We start from the raw sequence: 15,351 nt of genomic DNA, 5'->3' as shown, positions 1-15,351 counted from the left end.
AAAGAGAAAAAATTTGAAAACATTCACTGATGGAAAATGCCAATGTGTATATATAGATATATAGATATATATATATATATATATATATATATATATACATACATAATTATACAATGTATTTATGTATACACACACACACACACACATATACAGAATATACATAATCAGGGTTCATCACTAAACTTTTTTACTCTGGTGGTCCATTTGGGCTACTAAAATTAAACAAATTGAAATTTTGGTGGCCTGAAATAAAATTTGAATATAAGTTGCCCAGTGGGGCTACCTAAAGCTGACATTAAATGAAAGGTTGGTGGCCTGACAGCAATTTCTAGTGGCTCAAACCACCGACCACCAGAACATTGCTAATGTTAGCCCTGATATAATATATACACTGTACATGTATATAATATATTCCAGCATATGTACACATGTATCAATGCATTGGTCTCATCATTGAAGGAGTTTTCAAAGGAGTGTTTAATATGATGTACTGCAGCAATATCCAGCCTGCCACAGCTATGTGATCATCACAGAAAAATGGCAATGTGAAGGCACCTCCATCGACTCCATTGACTGAAGTTCTCACATCTCCATGATGATCTTCTGGTACCCGGGTGATGAGAGCAGATTTTTTAACTTGGTGCTAACTTCATCCAGTTTGAGAGAGTGTGTTTCAGGTGGCCTGATATGGAGCAGATGAAAGGTGAGGGAAAACAAGTAGAGACAAAGGTGTACTATGTGAAAATGGTCTTAGGAATGGCGGATGTTCCTACACACACATAGACACACACAAAACCCTCACTCACATGCATGTACAAGCACAAACATGCATGTGCAAACATTCACACAACCAATCACTGCTCCTGTGCACCTTCATTTATTTTTACAATCAATGCTTCTGTGCACCTTCATTCTAATAATAATAATGATACTTGTATAGCGCACAGGTCTACTTTTCAGTGCTCATGGCGCTTCAAAAATGAAAAGATATCATATATTTTTACAATTAATGCTCCTGTGCACCTTCATTTTTACAATCAATGCTCCTGTGCACCTTCATTTTTACAAACAATGCTCCTGCGCACCTTCATTTTTACAATCAATGCTCCTGTGCACCTTCATTTTTACAATCAATGCTCCTGTGCACCTTCATTTTTACAAACAATGCTCCTGTGTACCTTCATTTATTTCTACAATCAATGCTCCTGTGCACCTTCATTTTTACAATCAGTGCTCCTGTGCACATTCACTTTTACCAGCAATGATCCTGTGCACCTTCAGTCTTGCAATCAATTTCTCTGTGCACCTTCACTCTTGCAATCAATGACCCCGTGCAACTTTACTCACACCATGAATGCTGCTGTGCGCCTTCATTCCTACAATCACTGATCCTGTGCATCTCCAATCTCACCATCAATGTTCCTGTGCATCTTAATTCTTACAATCAATGCTCCTATACACCTTCATTCTTTATGATCCTGTGCACCTTCACTCTCACCATCAATGATCATGTGCACCTTCATTTTCACAATCAACGCTCCTGTGCACTTTCATTTTTACAATCAGTGCTCCTGTGCACCTTCATTCTTACAATCACTGTTCCTGTGAATCTTCACTTTCACCATCAATGTTCCAGTGTACCATTATTCTTACAACCAATGCTCCTGTGCACCTTCATTCTTACAATAAATGATCCTGTGCAACTTCCCTCTCACTGTCAATGCTCCTGTGCACCATCATTTCATTTTCTACAATCAAGGCTCCTGTGCACCTTAACTCTCACTATCAATGCTCCAGTGTACCTCCATTCTTACAATTAATGTTCCTGTTTGCCTTTACTCTTTCCATCGATGTTTCTGTGCACCTTCACCATCAGTGATACTGTGCAAATGTGATTTGTTGATTTGATGTTTTTAGAGCAAGCCTTAGCTCATGAAGGTTAAAATGAAAAAACAAAAACAAAACACTTCTTCACTTATTACAAAAGAGACACGATATTACTAATTTGAGTTTCCTTGTCTTTCCAAAGTAATTCATACGAGAATTAGCCTATACTACAGGTAACAGTCCTGGCCAGAGCTAGTGCTGGATAGTCGGCCTACGGTGCTGTTTTTTTTTTTTTAATGAACTTACATCTTCATTAATAACTGCAGTGCTTAGCTCTCATCTTTTATTTTTTACTAATGTGGGTTTCTTTTTTTTGCAATACCATCATACCATGGAGATTAACACAGACAGCAAAGAAATGAAATACCGGTACCTGTAAACATACATGTATTAGCTAAAAACTTAAGAATTATTGTGACTTAGAATTTGAAAAACAAAATCTTGAATGAAAAAGAAAAGAAAGAAAACAAGGAATACATTTATCACTAATTTTTCATGGAAGGCACATCACTCGAAATCATACACTATGATTACGCTCTACTTTCTGCAGACCATATCATATTCTGTGACGAAAGCCAAGACAAGAATTTAAAAAGTAAATTCTATCGGACAATGGTGAAGTCCTTGAGCTACTGCTCACCACTAATATTTAGTGTTCACAAAACCAATCTAGCATGTAATAGGTTGAGATATGAAAATTCACAGGTTTCTATCAAAACTAGATTTGCGAGTAAAAGCTGTAAAATATGACTCCTTTGTCTGTTCATGACTACTGTTAACAGAATCTGGGCTAGTTGTCTGCATTTCTATCTGCTAAAGGCAGCTGCACTACAGTGATATCTGTGGCTGATCCTAATAAATGGGAGGAGAAAGGACTTCAAAGGGATGGTATGGTTTTGGTTGAGATGGGGCTTCAGGTTTCAAACTTTATTTGCGAGATAATGAGAAATAGAAAAATGGGAAATATGAAAGAGCATACAATTCCAAAAGGAATTCAAAGTTTACTCGATGAATATTGGTTTTGAAATGGTTGAGATATCCAAAAACAAAGAGGTCGTAATAAAAGGTGGGACCCACCTTTTATTAGGACCACCTTACCTCTTTTACTTTGTTTTTTGATATCTCAGCCATTTCAAAACTGATTTTCAACAAATAAACTTTGAATTCATCTTAGAATTGAATGCTTTTTCATATTTCAGAAGAAGTTTCTAACTATATCGGAAAAAGTAAAAATCTGAATCCCTCTAACCTCAACCAAAACTATACCATCTCTTTAAAGCTTTGGCTGCTGTGGTTGCCTTTGACGACTTTGAGCAGCCATGTAACAGACAAATCATAATTGAATTTCATCATTCATTAACTATTACAGAAGGATGGATACGGAGTATATAAAATTCAGGGGCAGTATGGGGTGTGGGACACTAATGCCAACCAACTTCTCATTTCATTCATCTCTACTATAGATAAATGGCTTTGCATTCCTACATCACTGCATTTTTCACTTAAAAGTACAATAGCATTGTGCTGATTTTTTAACTGATTACAGAAGACAGGAATTAGAGAGCACATATCACAGCCCCCCCCCCCCCTGTTGTTCACCTCACATAAAATTCCTCCTTTTATCTTCCCCTCCACCATAATACCTGCCCCTAACCCCCTTAACCCTACCTGGTTCCCCATCACAGAAGAAAGAAAAAGAGGAACATAAAGCTGCAGACTCTTGTGATTAGTATACCATTACATGATATTCTGTTTCCTACAAAGCTGTCACACAAGGGGCATGTGTACAGTTTAATGACTGGGGACACGTTGACTGCTGCACCACCCTTAAAAGAGAGAGAGAGAGATAAAAATATCTATATACATGTCGAAGAGAGAAAAAAAATCTAGGTGGCTGTCATCCACATGACCAGAACAAAAGAAAACAAAACTGTATCACCATAATCCAGTAACCTTATGACATTGTTCTCACCAGGCTCCAGAAAAAAAAAAAAGAGCAAAAACAAAATCCATTTACTCTCCACAACCAGATCTTTCACCGAAAGCCGAGGGAAGCAAAATATCCCAGGTCTGCCAGAGACCGTATTCAATTATCCACGGCCATTGTCACTGAATCAAACTTTTCGGCTGGGTAATTGCCTCAACCTTGACGACGAAGCAAAGACAGGGAGGGAAAGAATGAAACCAGGAGAGAGAGGGGGGGGGGGGGGGGGGGGGAGGGGGGTGAGGAGGGGATAGAAAAAGGAGAAAAAGAGAGCTACTACTACTAGAGATGTGATGGGGAAGAAGAGGACGGAATGTTTCTACTGCTCCATGGTCAAAACTAGAGCACAGCCCCACAGTAATTGCAACTGCAATTAATTCTGGCAGGTCCAGACCCATTCCCCCCGCCAAAAAAAAAATGTAATTCTGAGCCTCTGTAGAATAGGTAAAATTCATGATAGTATTTGTAAGGTGCTGAGAAACTCTGTACTAAGTGTGGTAAAAATGTAAATAATAATGATAATAATGTAAATAAAAAATAAATAATAATTATTATGGTCATTATTATCATTATCATTATAATTGACATTATTTTTATTATTATTATTATCATTATTATTATTATTATTATCATTATAATCATTATCATTGTTGTTGTTGTTACTATTATTATCATCATTACGGTTGACCTTTGATCTCATGTCATCCATACCATACCCAACCCCCTTCACAAAATTCACCTGGTAAGGGACAAAATTATGCTGTTACATGAAGCTGACTGAAGTACATTTATCTAATCATATATTATGTAATCAGCATTCTTTTGAGGCAGTAATCTAACTGCATATCATTATCTGTTTTTTCTTGAAATTGAATCAACATTTTTTATACTTCAAAATTACTATTAGGATAAATAAATTACCTCCAGTTCTTGGTAAGAAAATAGCATCAACACGATAAACAAGACTTCAGTTTCCATTTTCAAAAAAATAAAAATTGCAGATGCCTTCTTATACATTTAGGGATTAACAGACATAAACAAAATCACACAGATCTTTGCTTCTTGCTAGTTTAGTTTCAGCTAAAAGTTCCTCCCCCTTGAATCCCATCATAGGCTATGACCTTTCACACATCTCATCTTACAATGACTGCAGGAATTATAGCTGCTACTTTCACTACGAGAAAATTAGGTCACATTTGTACTCTTTCAATAACAAATAATTTAGCATCACATCTCTACATACTCTGATGAAAATGTGACAAAATTAAGTGACCATGATGAATTCACAACAGTACTACTTTAAGATAAGCTGGAAAATGAGAAGAAGAAGAAGAAGAAGAAGAAGAAGAAGAAGAAGAAGAAAAAGCAGAAAGAGGAATAAACTGTAGTAAGAGAGAGAGAGAGAGAGAGAGAGATGGAGAGAGAGAGAGAGAAAAGAAAAGCTGCTTGGGATATGAACATAACCAGGGTATTGTAAAGACAAAGCAAGTTGTTGCACAGAATTTCGATCCTTCTCTCCTCTGAAAATCAAGTAAGAAGTAGCACTGATCAGAGCTTTGTGCTCGTTCAAAGCTGACAGCCCGTTGAGTCTCGTGTAGCTCCCAATATGATGCTGGGTTTCCCACTGTCGCACAATCCACTATGCACGCCATGATTGACCGTTAGTAGCTGATCGTGGAACTTTCATTCATGTCTATCACAATATCAGCTGCGATAGAAGTCTTGCTATCAATCAAGAAGTAATTGTGGTAAATGTCCCAGATCATATCAAATCTAAAGGACTGGTCAGTAGCGGCAATTGCGGCAACCGAAGAAAAGTTAAAAAGAAAATTGTCTACAATTAACGTGATTGCCATGACTGACCTCAAGATCTGGTACGATCTGATATGATCACCACGAACACGCGGCAGTGGGAACCCCAGTATAACCATGAACCTAAGGTTCCACCGATTTAATTCAGGGAGGGGTCTTTCACACAACTAAAGGAGGATGCTCGTTTTATTTGTAAACACCATTCGAAACACATTTTGAAACATGATTCTCTCTCTCGAGTTAAATGCAGTCAGAGTCAATTTTAGCATTTAGATTTTGCTGATTTTCGTAACTGTAATAATCATAAATTCCCCTCCCTACCTACACACACTGGCTATTTAATGAATAACAATAACTAAAAAAACATAGTGGAAAACATTTCTGCAAGTAACACGATGACAGCGCAACACGTAGGGCCTACACACACACCCACGCAATATATACAGAAATTACGAACAAAAGCCGTGACAAACCTATGCAATTATTCTCACATACCTGGTATGTGAGAAATAAAACAATTTCAAGGAAAGCATGCCACTCCCCACATAATGAATGTGCTGTGACCCCCAAAGCCCAAGATATTGCTGTTTCTCCCATAGCCAGGACAATGGGAAACATATCAGCATATGAAAACAGTTCCAGGATTTTAAAATACCAGATTAAAGTGATCTAGTTAGACAACCACATCCTGAATAGACAGGTAGCTGGACAATGATGCCTTAAATTTCACAGAAAGTGTTTTGATCTCATTAAGATGTGATAAAATATTACTGACACCCTCTCCTACCAGTTCCCAGTCGATTAAAATGATATCTTTCACATTCTTCTTCAGAAATATTGACCTAAATAGAACTCTCTATAACATATAGCAACGATATCAATCTTGCCTCACACTGTAAGTGTGGTGACATAGAGTACAGCTGGCACAGAACTTTCAATACACCTGTCCAGAGCCAAAAATATTTGTTATAAAAGGGACATTCGCACACATGAGTCATTGGTTTTTCAACTGCAAAGTGAAAAACGCTTTTGTTTGCCACTGTTTACTCATGGCAAACACATGAATAACAAAAATAAACTAGAGAAGCACTCTGAAGGCACAGACCTTTGCCGAGCAGCTCATTTCCACCACTGATCTTGTTCTTCCATTAGAGATATCAGTGATTTCCACCACACATATGTATGCTGAAAAATTGCCTGATTTCCCAATATAGAAGCCTTTGTTATGTCATCAACTTCCAGCTGCCCAGCGTGTCTCGCCCTAGCAGAAACTAGAGCATGCACTTTAGTGCACATATGCAAACCTAAAAAAAAAAAAAAAATGTGCAGCTTAACTTTCAAGTTCATTGACCCTAAATGCCAAAATACCGAAAATCCTTCCTACAGTCCATAAAAATTCCTGGATCACTACCAAAATGTAATCATCTGTTCCTTGTGTCATTCTCAACTTCTCCTGTAAGTTTCATCCAAATCCGTTCACAACTTTCTGGCTGAGTTATTCTGCACACAGATAAACCAACCAAGAAACCGATGCCGAAGAAAACATAACCTCCTCCCTTGGCAGAGGTAATAAAAAATCATGCAGTCAACAACGAAAATACTTGCAATCTAAACTGCTGTGCATGCCTTAACAATGAACTGAGCATGACACTAGAGACATTCACATCAACCTAGTGTGGTGAGGTGCATCATGGGAGTTTTTTTTTTTCATGTGCATTTTACACAAACTACACAAGACAATCATTGCAAGGGTTTTAAAAAAATCAACAAAATCAGGATGGATTGATTCATGCAACTTGATGCAGATTATGATAAAGGCAACTCACATTATAATGAAGTATGTGGGACCAGCAGTTTTCTTTCGTTGTGTCCACATTTCGTTACATTCGAACAAATAAAGTGAATGAAGATATCTGGCTGATAATTTTGGGCCGTGAACTTTACTTCATTACATCCAACATTTTGTTATAACTGTGTTTGTTATAATGGAGGTGCACTGTAATTAGTGATCTTTTGTGTGTGTGTGTGTGTGTGTGTGTGTGTGTGTGTGTTTGTGTGTGTGTGTCTGTTCACGAACAAAAATCAGCTGTTTTTGCATCATGTTGCAAAAAATCAGTCTTTGAAAACCATTCATTTCGGGCATATCAATGGGCCAAGTGTCTGGGAGCAAAGCAATACTAGCAAAACTGGAGCACTGTAGGAGCAGTGCTTAAAATCTCTTCTCACAAAAAAAAATACAACACCAGCTCCTGAACTGACAGCCACGAAAGAGATGCTAAAATGATACAGATATATTTTTCCCCTAGATGTCAGTTAGCAGTGCTGTAACAGCAAAGACCTGACCACAAGTTGACCATAAATCACTTGCCAACTGACCGGCTTGACCCAAACCGTGTAAAGAAAAATCCAACAGAAAATGGACATTGCAGAAAATTTTTGACTCACACTACAGGGCCTATTTCATGACTTGCCCTATGAATAATGTCGTTATGAATATACATACACGCCTATATCCTGGTCTCATTTTTCTACGAAGGCACATTCCACTTGCATTCAGATCAAGCCTTGCAAAAGCACTCCCATCAATAGTCGAGCGCTTTTTCGCTAAAATCATGAAGTCGTAATCTGCCTAAATCTAGGTCGCTTTGACCTCGTGTCTTACCATGTGTCTAAAGATGGATTAGAGGTCCCCCCCCCCCCCCAACTTTCTCAATTAAGTTTACATTTCTGTGAAATGTTATCATCCGGTTAAGACCAGTTACCCTGGAGAAGAAAAAAAAAAGAGAAACAAAAGAAAAAAAAAGAGAAAAAAAAGAAAAAAAAAGAGAAACAAAAGAAAAAAAAGAGAAACAAAAGAAAAAAAAATCTTCCACAGGTAAAAAAAAAAATGGCTCATCGTTTTGATAGCTGACTAACAGATGATTGAATCAAAAGATGTATCATATAATCTGATCGATATTTTCCATCAAACCAAGTAAACGCAGCCGGCCCTGTTCAAGGTGAGAAGAATGGGATTTATCGTCATCACTGTGCAGAAATCACCACAGTCAGCTGTTGCCAGTCTGTTCGAGGTAGCACTGGTAAGGGTGAACCCAAAGACAGCGTTCCAAATATGATGTATGTTTCTTTTCTGTTTAACTCTTGTGTGCTTTGAATGCTGATAGGCACAGAAAACTCCACAGTATTACACACACTGTCAAAAGTCCCTGGCACAGGAAGGTTAGCCATACTGTAAAAATGCAAATTTTCGCAGTGTTGAAATTTTTGTGCATATTGTGACACTAGAAACCACTGCAAAAATAAAAGCACATGAACTTTTCTGCTAGGCCTATATGTTCCAGTAGTTCATGTCTTGCAAGCCCCTGGGAGCCAGGGGTGCTGGGGGTGCTGCAGCACCCCTGACTTTTTGAGCAGGGGGGCATAGCACCCCTGTGAAAAATGAAAGTTGGGGGTGCTTCTGCACCCCTAGCTTATATCTTTTTGCAGGGAAAATTGCTTGCTTTTTTCTATAGAAAATTGTCCAAATATCCCACCCAAAGTGTGCATCAGATTGCTGAATTTCACTTCATGAAAATGCGAAATCTCCACAGCGTGGGAAGGGGATACCCCTCCCACGCAGACCAAGCTTATATTACAGTGCATGCAAACAGCACTATTAAAGCATTTTCATTGTTCCTGGATATTTTGCTTTTCCTACTTTTCTATTGATCACAGTTCTTTTTAATAGAATAATACCTGAAGGGCTCACTTGATTGCTGAATTTCAAATCTAAAAATGCAGAAGTTCCCTCATTTAGGGAGAGGGTACCCCCTTCAGGAGAGCGTCGATGGAGGGGGCAGCATATCATTTTGCCCCCCCCCAGTAATTTCCAAGATGTGGATTTTTTTTTATTCGACACTGTCCCAATCTTCACACAAAGTGTGCACCACTAAATTCTGAAATGCGAAATCTCCCTCGTATTGAAGGGAAATACCCCCTCTCACAATATTTTCCTTTCTATTCTAGAGTACCACGGTAATGGAAAAGCTTCCTCGTATGCAGGGGTGCCGGGCAGTTGCCATGATATTACCCCCCTCCCAGTGATTTTTGGGATGTCGGAGATTTTCTTGCTTTTTGTGATGGAAAACTGTCCAAATATTTTACCGAAACTGTGCAAGGCATTGTTGCAGTTCAATTCTGAAAATATAATGGATTTATACCCCCTTCCACATCCCCTCCTTTGGTCTTTTCCCATAAGATTGACATATCTCCGAATGATTCTTTCATCAATAGAGCTGCATTTCTGTTCAAAAAATTCAAAAGTTTCCTCGTGTGAGAATATAATATCCTCCTTTCATTTAGGCCCTAACCATTTCCGTGCTTAGTTCCACTCCATACGTCCCATAGACGCCTGAGTATAGCAGTACACTTTGTGGATTGATGATTTCCCTAATTCCACCAAAATGTGTTTGCGAGATAATGTCAATTGGATTCTAAAAGTGCCACAGTTTCCTCGTATTAAATAGCATCAATCCTGGAATAGAAATATTGGATGGGAGCTATTGTATGCAAACACATCACTTTGCCCTATTTTTTCATACTTTTTCAAAAATTTCCCCAAAAGTGTACACCAGATCGCTGAATTTCAGGTCTGAAATTTCAAAATCTCCTTCGTGTGGGAGGGTGATACCCCCTCCCACACCCTCCCCCTTTATGTCCTCTTCCATGAACTTATACAAAATGAAGATCCACACACATGAACACTGATACAACTTTCGAAATATTCCACCCAGAGTGTGCATCAGATCATTGTATTGCAATTCTAAAAATGCAAAAGTTCAATCGTGTGGAAGGGGCCTGGCTTATACCCCTCCCATCCTCGCCTCATCAACTTCCATGCAGTTCACACGCAGAACAAGACCTGATCATACCCTGATTTAATGGACATTCACATTTCTGTGAATATAGGGTCCTATTTATCTTTCATACTTTTTTTTTTTATTTCACCAAAAGTGTGCACCAGATCGCGGAATTTCAGGTCTGAAAATCCAAAATCTCCCTTGTGCGGGAGGGGATATGCCCTCCTACACCCTTCCCCCCTTTGGTCCCCTTCGATGGACTTATACAAAGTAAAGACCAACAAACGATTCTCTGATACAAATATGGGGAAAGTCCACCAAGATTGTACATCATAATCGTTGTATTATATGTAAAAGCTCTGTCACACGTGGTAGCCACCTCCCATCCCCGCCTCATCAACTTCCATACAGTTATTTCACAGTGATGACGCACACGGAACAAGAGTTGATTGTAACCCAATTTATTGGTCATTCACATTTCTGTGAATATTTTATTTTCATACTTTTTAAGAAATTTCACTAAAAGTGTGCACCAGATCGCTGAATTTCAGGTATGAAATTTCAAAATCTCTCCAGTGTGGGAGGGGGATACCCCCTCCCATACCCTCCCCCGTAGGTCCCCTTCCGTGGACTTATACAAAGTGAAGACACACACATACACAAATCAAGAGATAACAGATACCTCATTCAACAGTCACTTATCCATGAACATAGTCCACGAGTATTCACTTTTTTTTTTGGGGGGGGGGGGGTTGAAGAATTTCAAAATTTACCACATAAAGTGTGTTGAATTTCACTAAGAGTGGAAAAGTTTCCCTGTGTGGTGGAGGGCTTTCTCACGTCGTTTCGATGTCCCCACCCCCCTCCCTTCACCTCCCCTGCCACCCCCCCCCCTCCCCCATTTACTGAAACGTTGCTAATATGATCCGGCAATCGAACGGGTGGGGCAGGGGTTCAGCACCCCTGTGAAAAAAGTTGCTCCCAGGGGCCTGATGTCTTGATTATGCAGAAATAAAAACACACTGTGCATTTATAGTGGAGGGCTCGGCCCAGGCCTTTAATTCAAACCTTTCAATATTTTGTTATAGTGGCACTCTGCTTGTAAACAAATAATCATTTGGGAGCGTGCCAGTCACAATCAATTTGGTACCCCATTTGGCCCAGTTTGCAGTGAGAAAAGGCCAGGCTGAGTCCTGCTGAGTCCGGGCCGAGACTACCTTCAGAGCTTGGCCAAATGCGCGGCTGTTTTTGGTACCACATTTGGCCTTTTGAACATTTACAGTGAAAGGAAGGCCAGGCTGAGCCTGGACTGAGCCTTTTCACTCACTGTAAACGGGATCTATTACCCTAACATCCCTACAGCTAAACTCATTTGGTTTACCATCAATTTTGTTTAATGCCTGTTTGGTCTAATCCTCACTTGGTCTAATGTCCAGTTTGGCTTATCATTCCTCTAATGATCAGATGGTCTAAATTTTGCAATTTTGACTCCTTTGATTTTTTCCATATTTTGTCTGATAAACTACGGGCATCAGACAAAATGGTAATCAGATGAACTGGTTGTAGATGAAACAGGATTAGACCATGTGAGTTGAGAGTAAATGGCTATTAGACAAAGTGGGAGTAGACCAAGTGATAGATCAACTCATCATGGACCTTTGGTTTGCTTCATGAGGTCTCTCCCAGCTGCCCCCCCCCCAAAAAAAAAGAAAAAAAAGAAAAGAGAATGTATGTTTTTGGTTTGTTTTTACAATTTATATTACCTTTACAGGCATAATTTACCATTTGCAGGTGAAACAAAAACCCAGAATTAGTGCTTTAAAATAGTTCTAAAATATGAGTCAGGGATAGAAACCACTATACAACTTTGAATAAGTGAAATCGAGGTAAAGTATTGTTATATACCGGTATACAAAATGTGAACAATAGTTATAATAAAAATATTTCCAGTCTATACCACCTACAGTTACGGTTTATTGAGAAAAATACTGATATCTCCTTACATTTTGGGCTTTATTGTGAAAATGTTATATGGTAGGATGTTTTGTGGTACAACAAACCTATGCATATGCATGAAATGTGATATCTTGAATATTTTTAAAATCACTGCTCCCAAAGGCCAACAAGACCTTTAACATAGCCCTTTAAAGGAGACCTCCGGGTGATTCTCAGATTTTTACATTTGTACAACTATGAATTAGTTATACTGAGGACAGAGTTTCAGAATTTGTGATAATTGGGATGAAGAATAAGAATATTTTCAAAAAATAGAACAAATTGCAATGAACAAGGATGATGACATGGCAGAGTCACCATAATAATGCATGAGTTGGGGCTCAAGGAAGCAGAACAAAAGAATAAGGCATGCATAGATTATAGACAGGTGAACTCGCAAGCAAGCGGTATTGTAATGCAATTACACTGCTATCATTTCTGAAATATGTGAACCTTCTATGTCATCATCCTTGTTCAGTGTAATTTATTTAAGGTTTTTCAAAGTATTGTTTCTCTGCTCAAGAACCACAATAAATTCCACAAATTTATACAGGGAGTAGTCGATTAATGTACTACATGATGTGAAATTATGAAAATCGTCTGGAGTGTCCCTTTAAGGCCCGTGTGATGGGGGAATGACTGGAATTTCTGATGAAAACAACAAAATCAGTCTCAACATTTCCATTCTCAGAGAAATCATATCATAAATATGTAAAACATGGAATTGCTCTCCAGCTTGCAAAAACATAAAATTGGCATGCTGTATGCTATGAAAACAGATGAACTTCTCGTCTTTTCATTAACTCTTTTTCCTGTTTGTTTTTTGTACATCTAGAAACCAGGAAAATCTGGGCTCTCACACAGTAGTGAAATAGCTCTCTTGACTCTTGACATTGATATACTGGTTGATGGACTGAACACAATGACATTTGTGATTGGCCCCAAGAAATCGATGCATATCAGGTATTTCTCTACAAAGGCATCCTCCTTTAATAATGTTTCTTTTTCTCTCTTTTAGGCATCAAACATATCAATGTGGAATAACTTTTGGATTCCCAGGTATGTTCCCAGAAATCTGTCTCACACTATTGTCAGAAAAAAAAAGAAAGACAAATTACAGTATTGCTGGTGTCAGACAAAGAAAAGACTTGTTTGGATCTTAAATCATGTTTCTCCTAGGGGTATTTTTCCTATTAATTTTGGCCAGTCATGGCTTTGGAGCCTTTTTTTTTTTGGAAATCCAGCTTCCTTCGATCATGGGTGCAGAAGAGTCGGAGCAGAACCGGGCCTCTTATTCATTTCCTTGATGGCGCATGCAAGTACATGCATGCATAGAAATAACCACATTGACAGGGTGAGAAAAAAAAAAATATCGATTTTGAAGATGAAAATATGGTATACACTAACATGTAGGCTTGTATAGTGAGTGCGAGAGTGGGTGGATATGTGTGCTCATGACTGTGTGTGCTAAATTGCGTATAGTCATTTACTGCCATTGAAAAATGTTAATGCATCCCAGCATTTATGCCAACATGTCCTCTGATGTTAGATTCTGATTTTTTTTTCTTTGTCTTTCTCTGCAGTCTTCTAGGTGAAGGATTTGCAAAAACAAATCTGAAGATATGAATTTTATTCTCTTGATGATTACCTACTTATTTGATTTGTTATTTCAATTACTGCAGTTGATTTGGATTTTATACTGATGACGATTCTTTGTAATGATTCGATTTTTGTTTGCATTTTTATGTTTTATTTCAGGACCTTGATGAAAAACAGCTCATGCTGATCAAGCAATCCTGAATATGTTTTAATAAAATGAAAATAAACCATTTCCAACCTTAGATATGATGCACAGTGCTTTTGTGGTAATGGAGGCAATAATTTTGTGAGTTGTTAATTTTGCAAATATCTGTCCCCTTGTGAAAAGTCTTGGAAAAAAAACAAAAATAAACCAACCATGTAATACTCAGCATATACATTGTAAAAAGTAAAATGTATATGTGTGTGACTCACTCTCCTGCATTCTGCAAGAACATCATGAGGGCGTCTTGATCAGACAGCTTGAAACCTTTTGTGTGCTACTCTTGTTTGTTAAAGAAAAATTGGCAAATAGTCCCATTATTTCTCCAGCATGTTCGTCGAGAAAGACACTATCTGTACAAATCTGCTTCAGACTGGTGACCACAGTTACTGTATTTCGCTGGTTCTATGGGGAAGGTGTTATCTGACAAAGCAGTACAGAATAATATGAGGTAGGGAGGATGTGCTTTCCTACTATCATTCATGGTGTTTCATACTGTATGTCTTTTTTGGATTTGTAACAGATTGCACCTTTGACAAAGACTAGCTATCAATATGCCACAACACCAAAATAAAATGGACTAGTCTCCTTTCAAGTATAAATGTTCTTTTCCTCACATGCATCCACACAGCATTTGCAAAATAAAACTCACGTGAGAAAGGGCACACAGATTGCTTTTATTACCTGATTCTTTTTGTTACCAGTGAGCAGCCATTGGGCAAATCCATGGTATTCAAAGGAAAACTGCAAAATTTACTGTTTTCCTACTGCTTTCTTATTGTTTTCCTTTTTTATATTTACATGTAAGTATACAATGTGGCAGGATTTCCTAGGGTGCAAGAATCACACTGGAAAAATTGACATAGACAAGTTTTGAAGCTGCATATGTGTACTGCAGGGCACGTCTGCTGAACGCTGTCGGGCTAGGCTCTTGACCATGAAAACAACTGACCACTGGCTGGCAAAGAATGACCACATGATTCATGCCATTAGTTCTATTATGCTTTATTCTCTCTTATCAGTAGAGGGCACTA

The 15,351-nt window shown here is 38.3% G+C and overlaps 1 protein-coding gene across 1 annotated transcript in view; it reads right to left on the bottom strand.

The window, feature by feature from the left end:
• Positions 1 to 582: 582 nt before the first annotated feature.
• LOC139742530 (quinone oxidoreductase-like protein 1) overlaps positions 583 to 15,351 on the bottom strand; it is a 49,193-nt gene continuing 34,424 nt past the window's right edge. Inside the window, exon 10 of the mRNA XM_071653061.1 lies at positions 583 to 682. Coding sequence (XP_071509162.1) covers positions 583 to 682 — 100 coding nt within the window. The remainder of the gene's footprint in view (positions 683 to 15,351) is intronic.

This window comes from Diadema antillarum, unplaced genomic scaffold (genome assembly GCF_040938485.1).
Source record: "Diadema antillarum isolate AM-2024a unplaced genomic scaffold, OU_Dant_1.0 seq00001004_RagTag, whole genome shotgun sequence".
Lineage (NCBI taxonomy): Eukaryota > Metazoa > Echinodermata > Echinoidea > Diadematoida > Diadematidae > Diadema > Diadema antillarum.
Note: the sequence above shows the minus strand (reverse complement) of the source record. Positions and strands in the feature narration are given on the sequence as shown.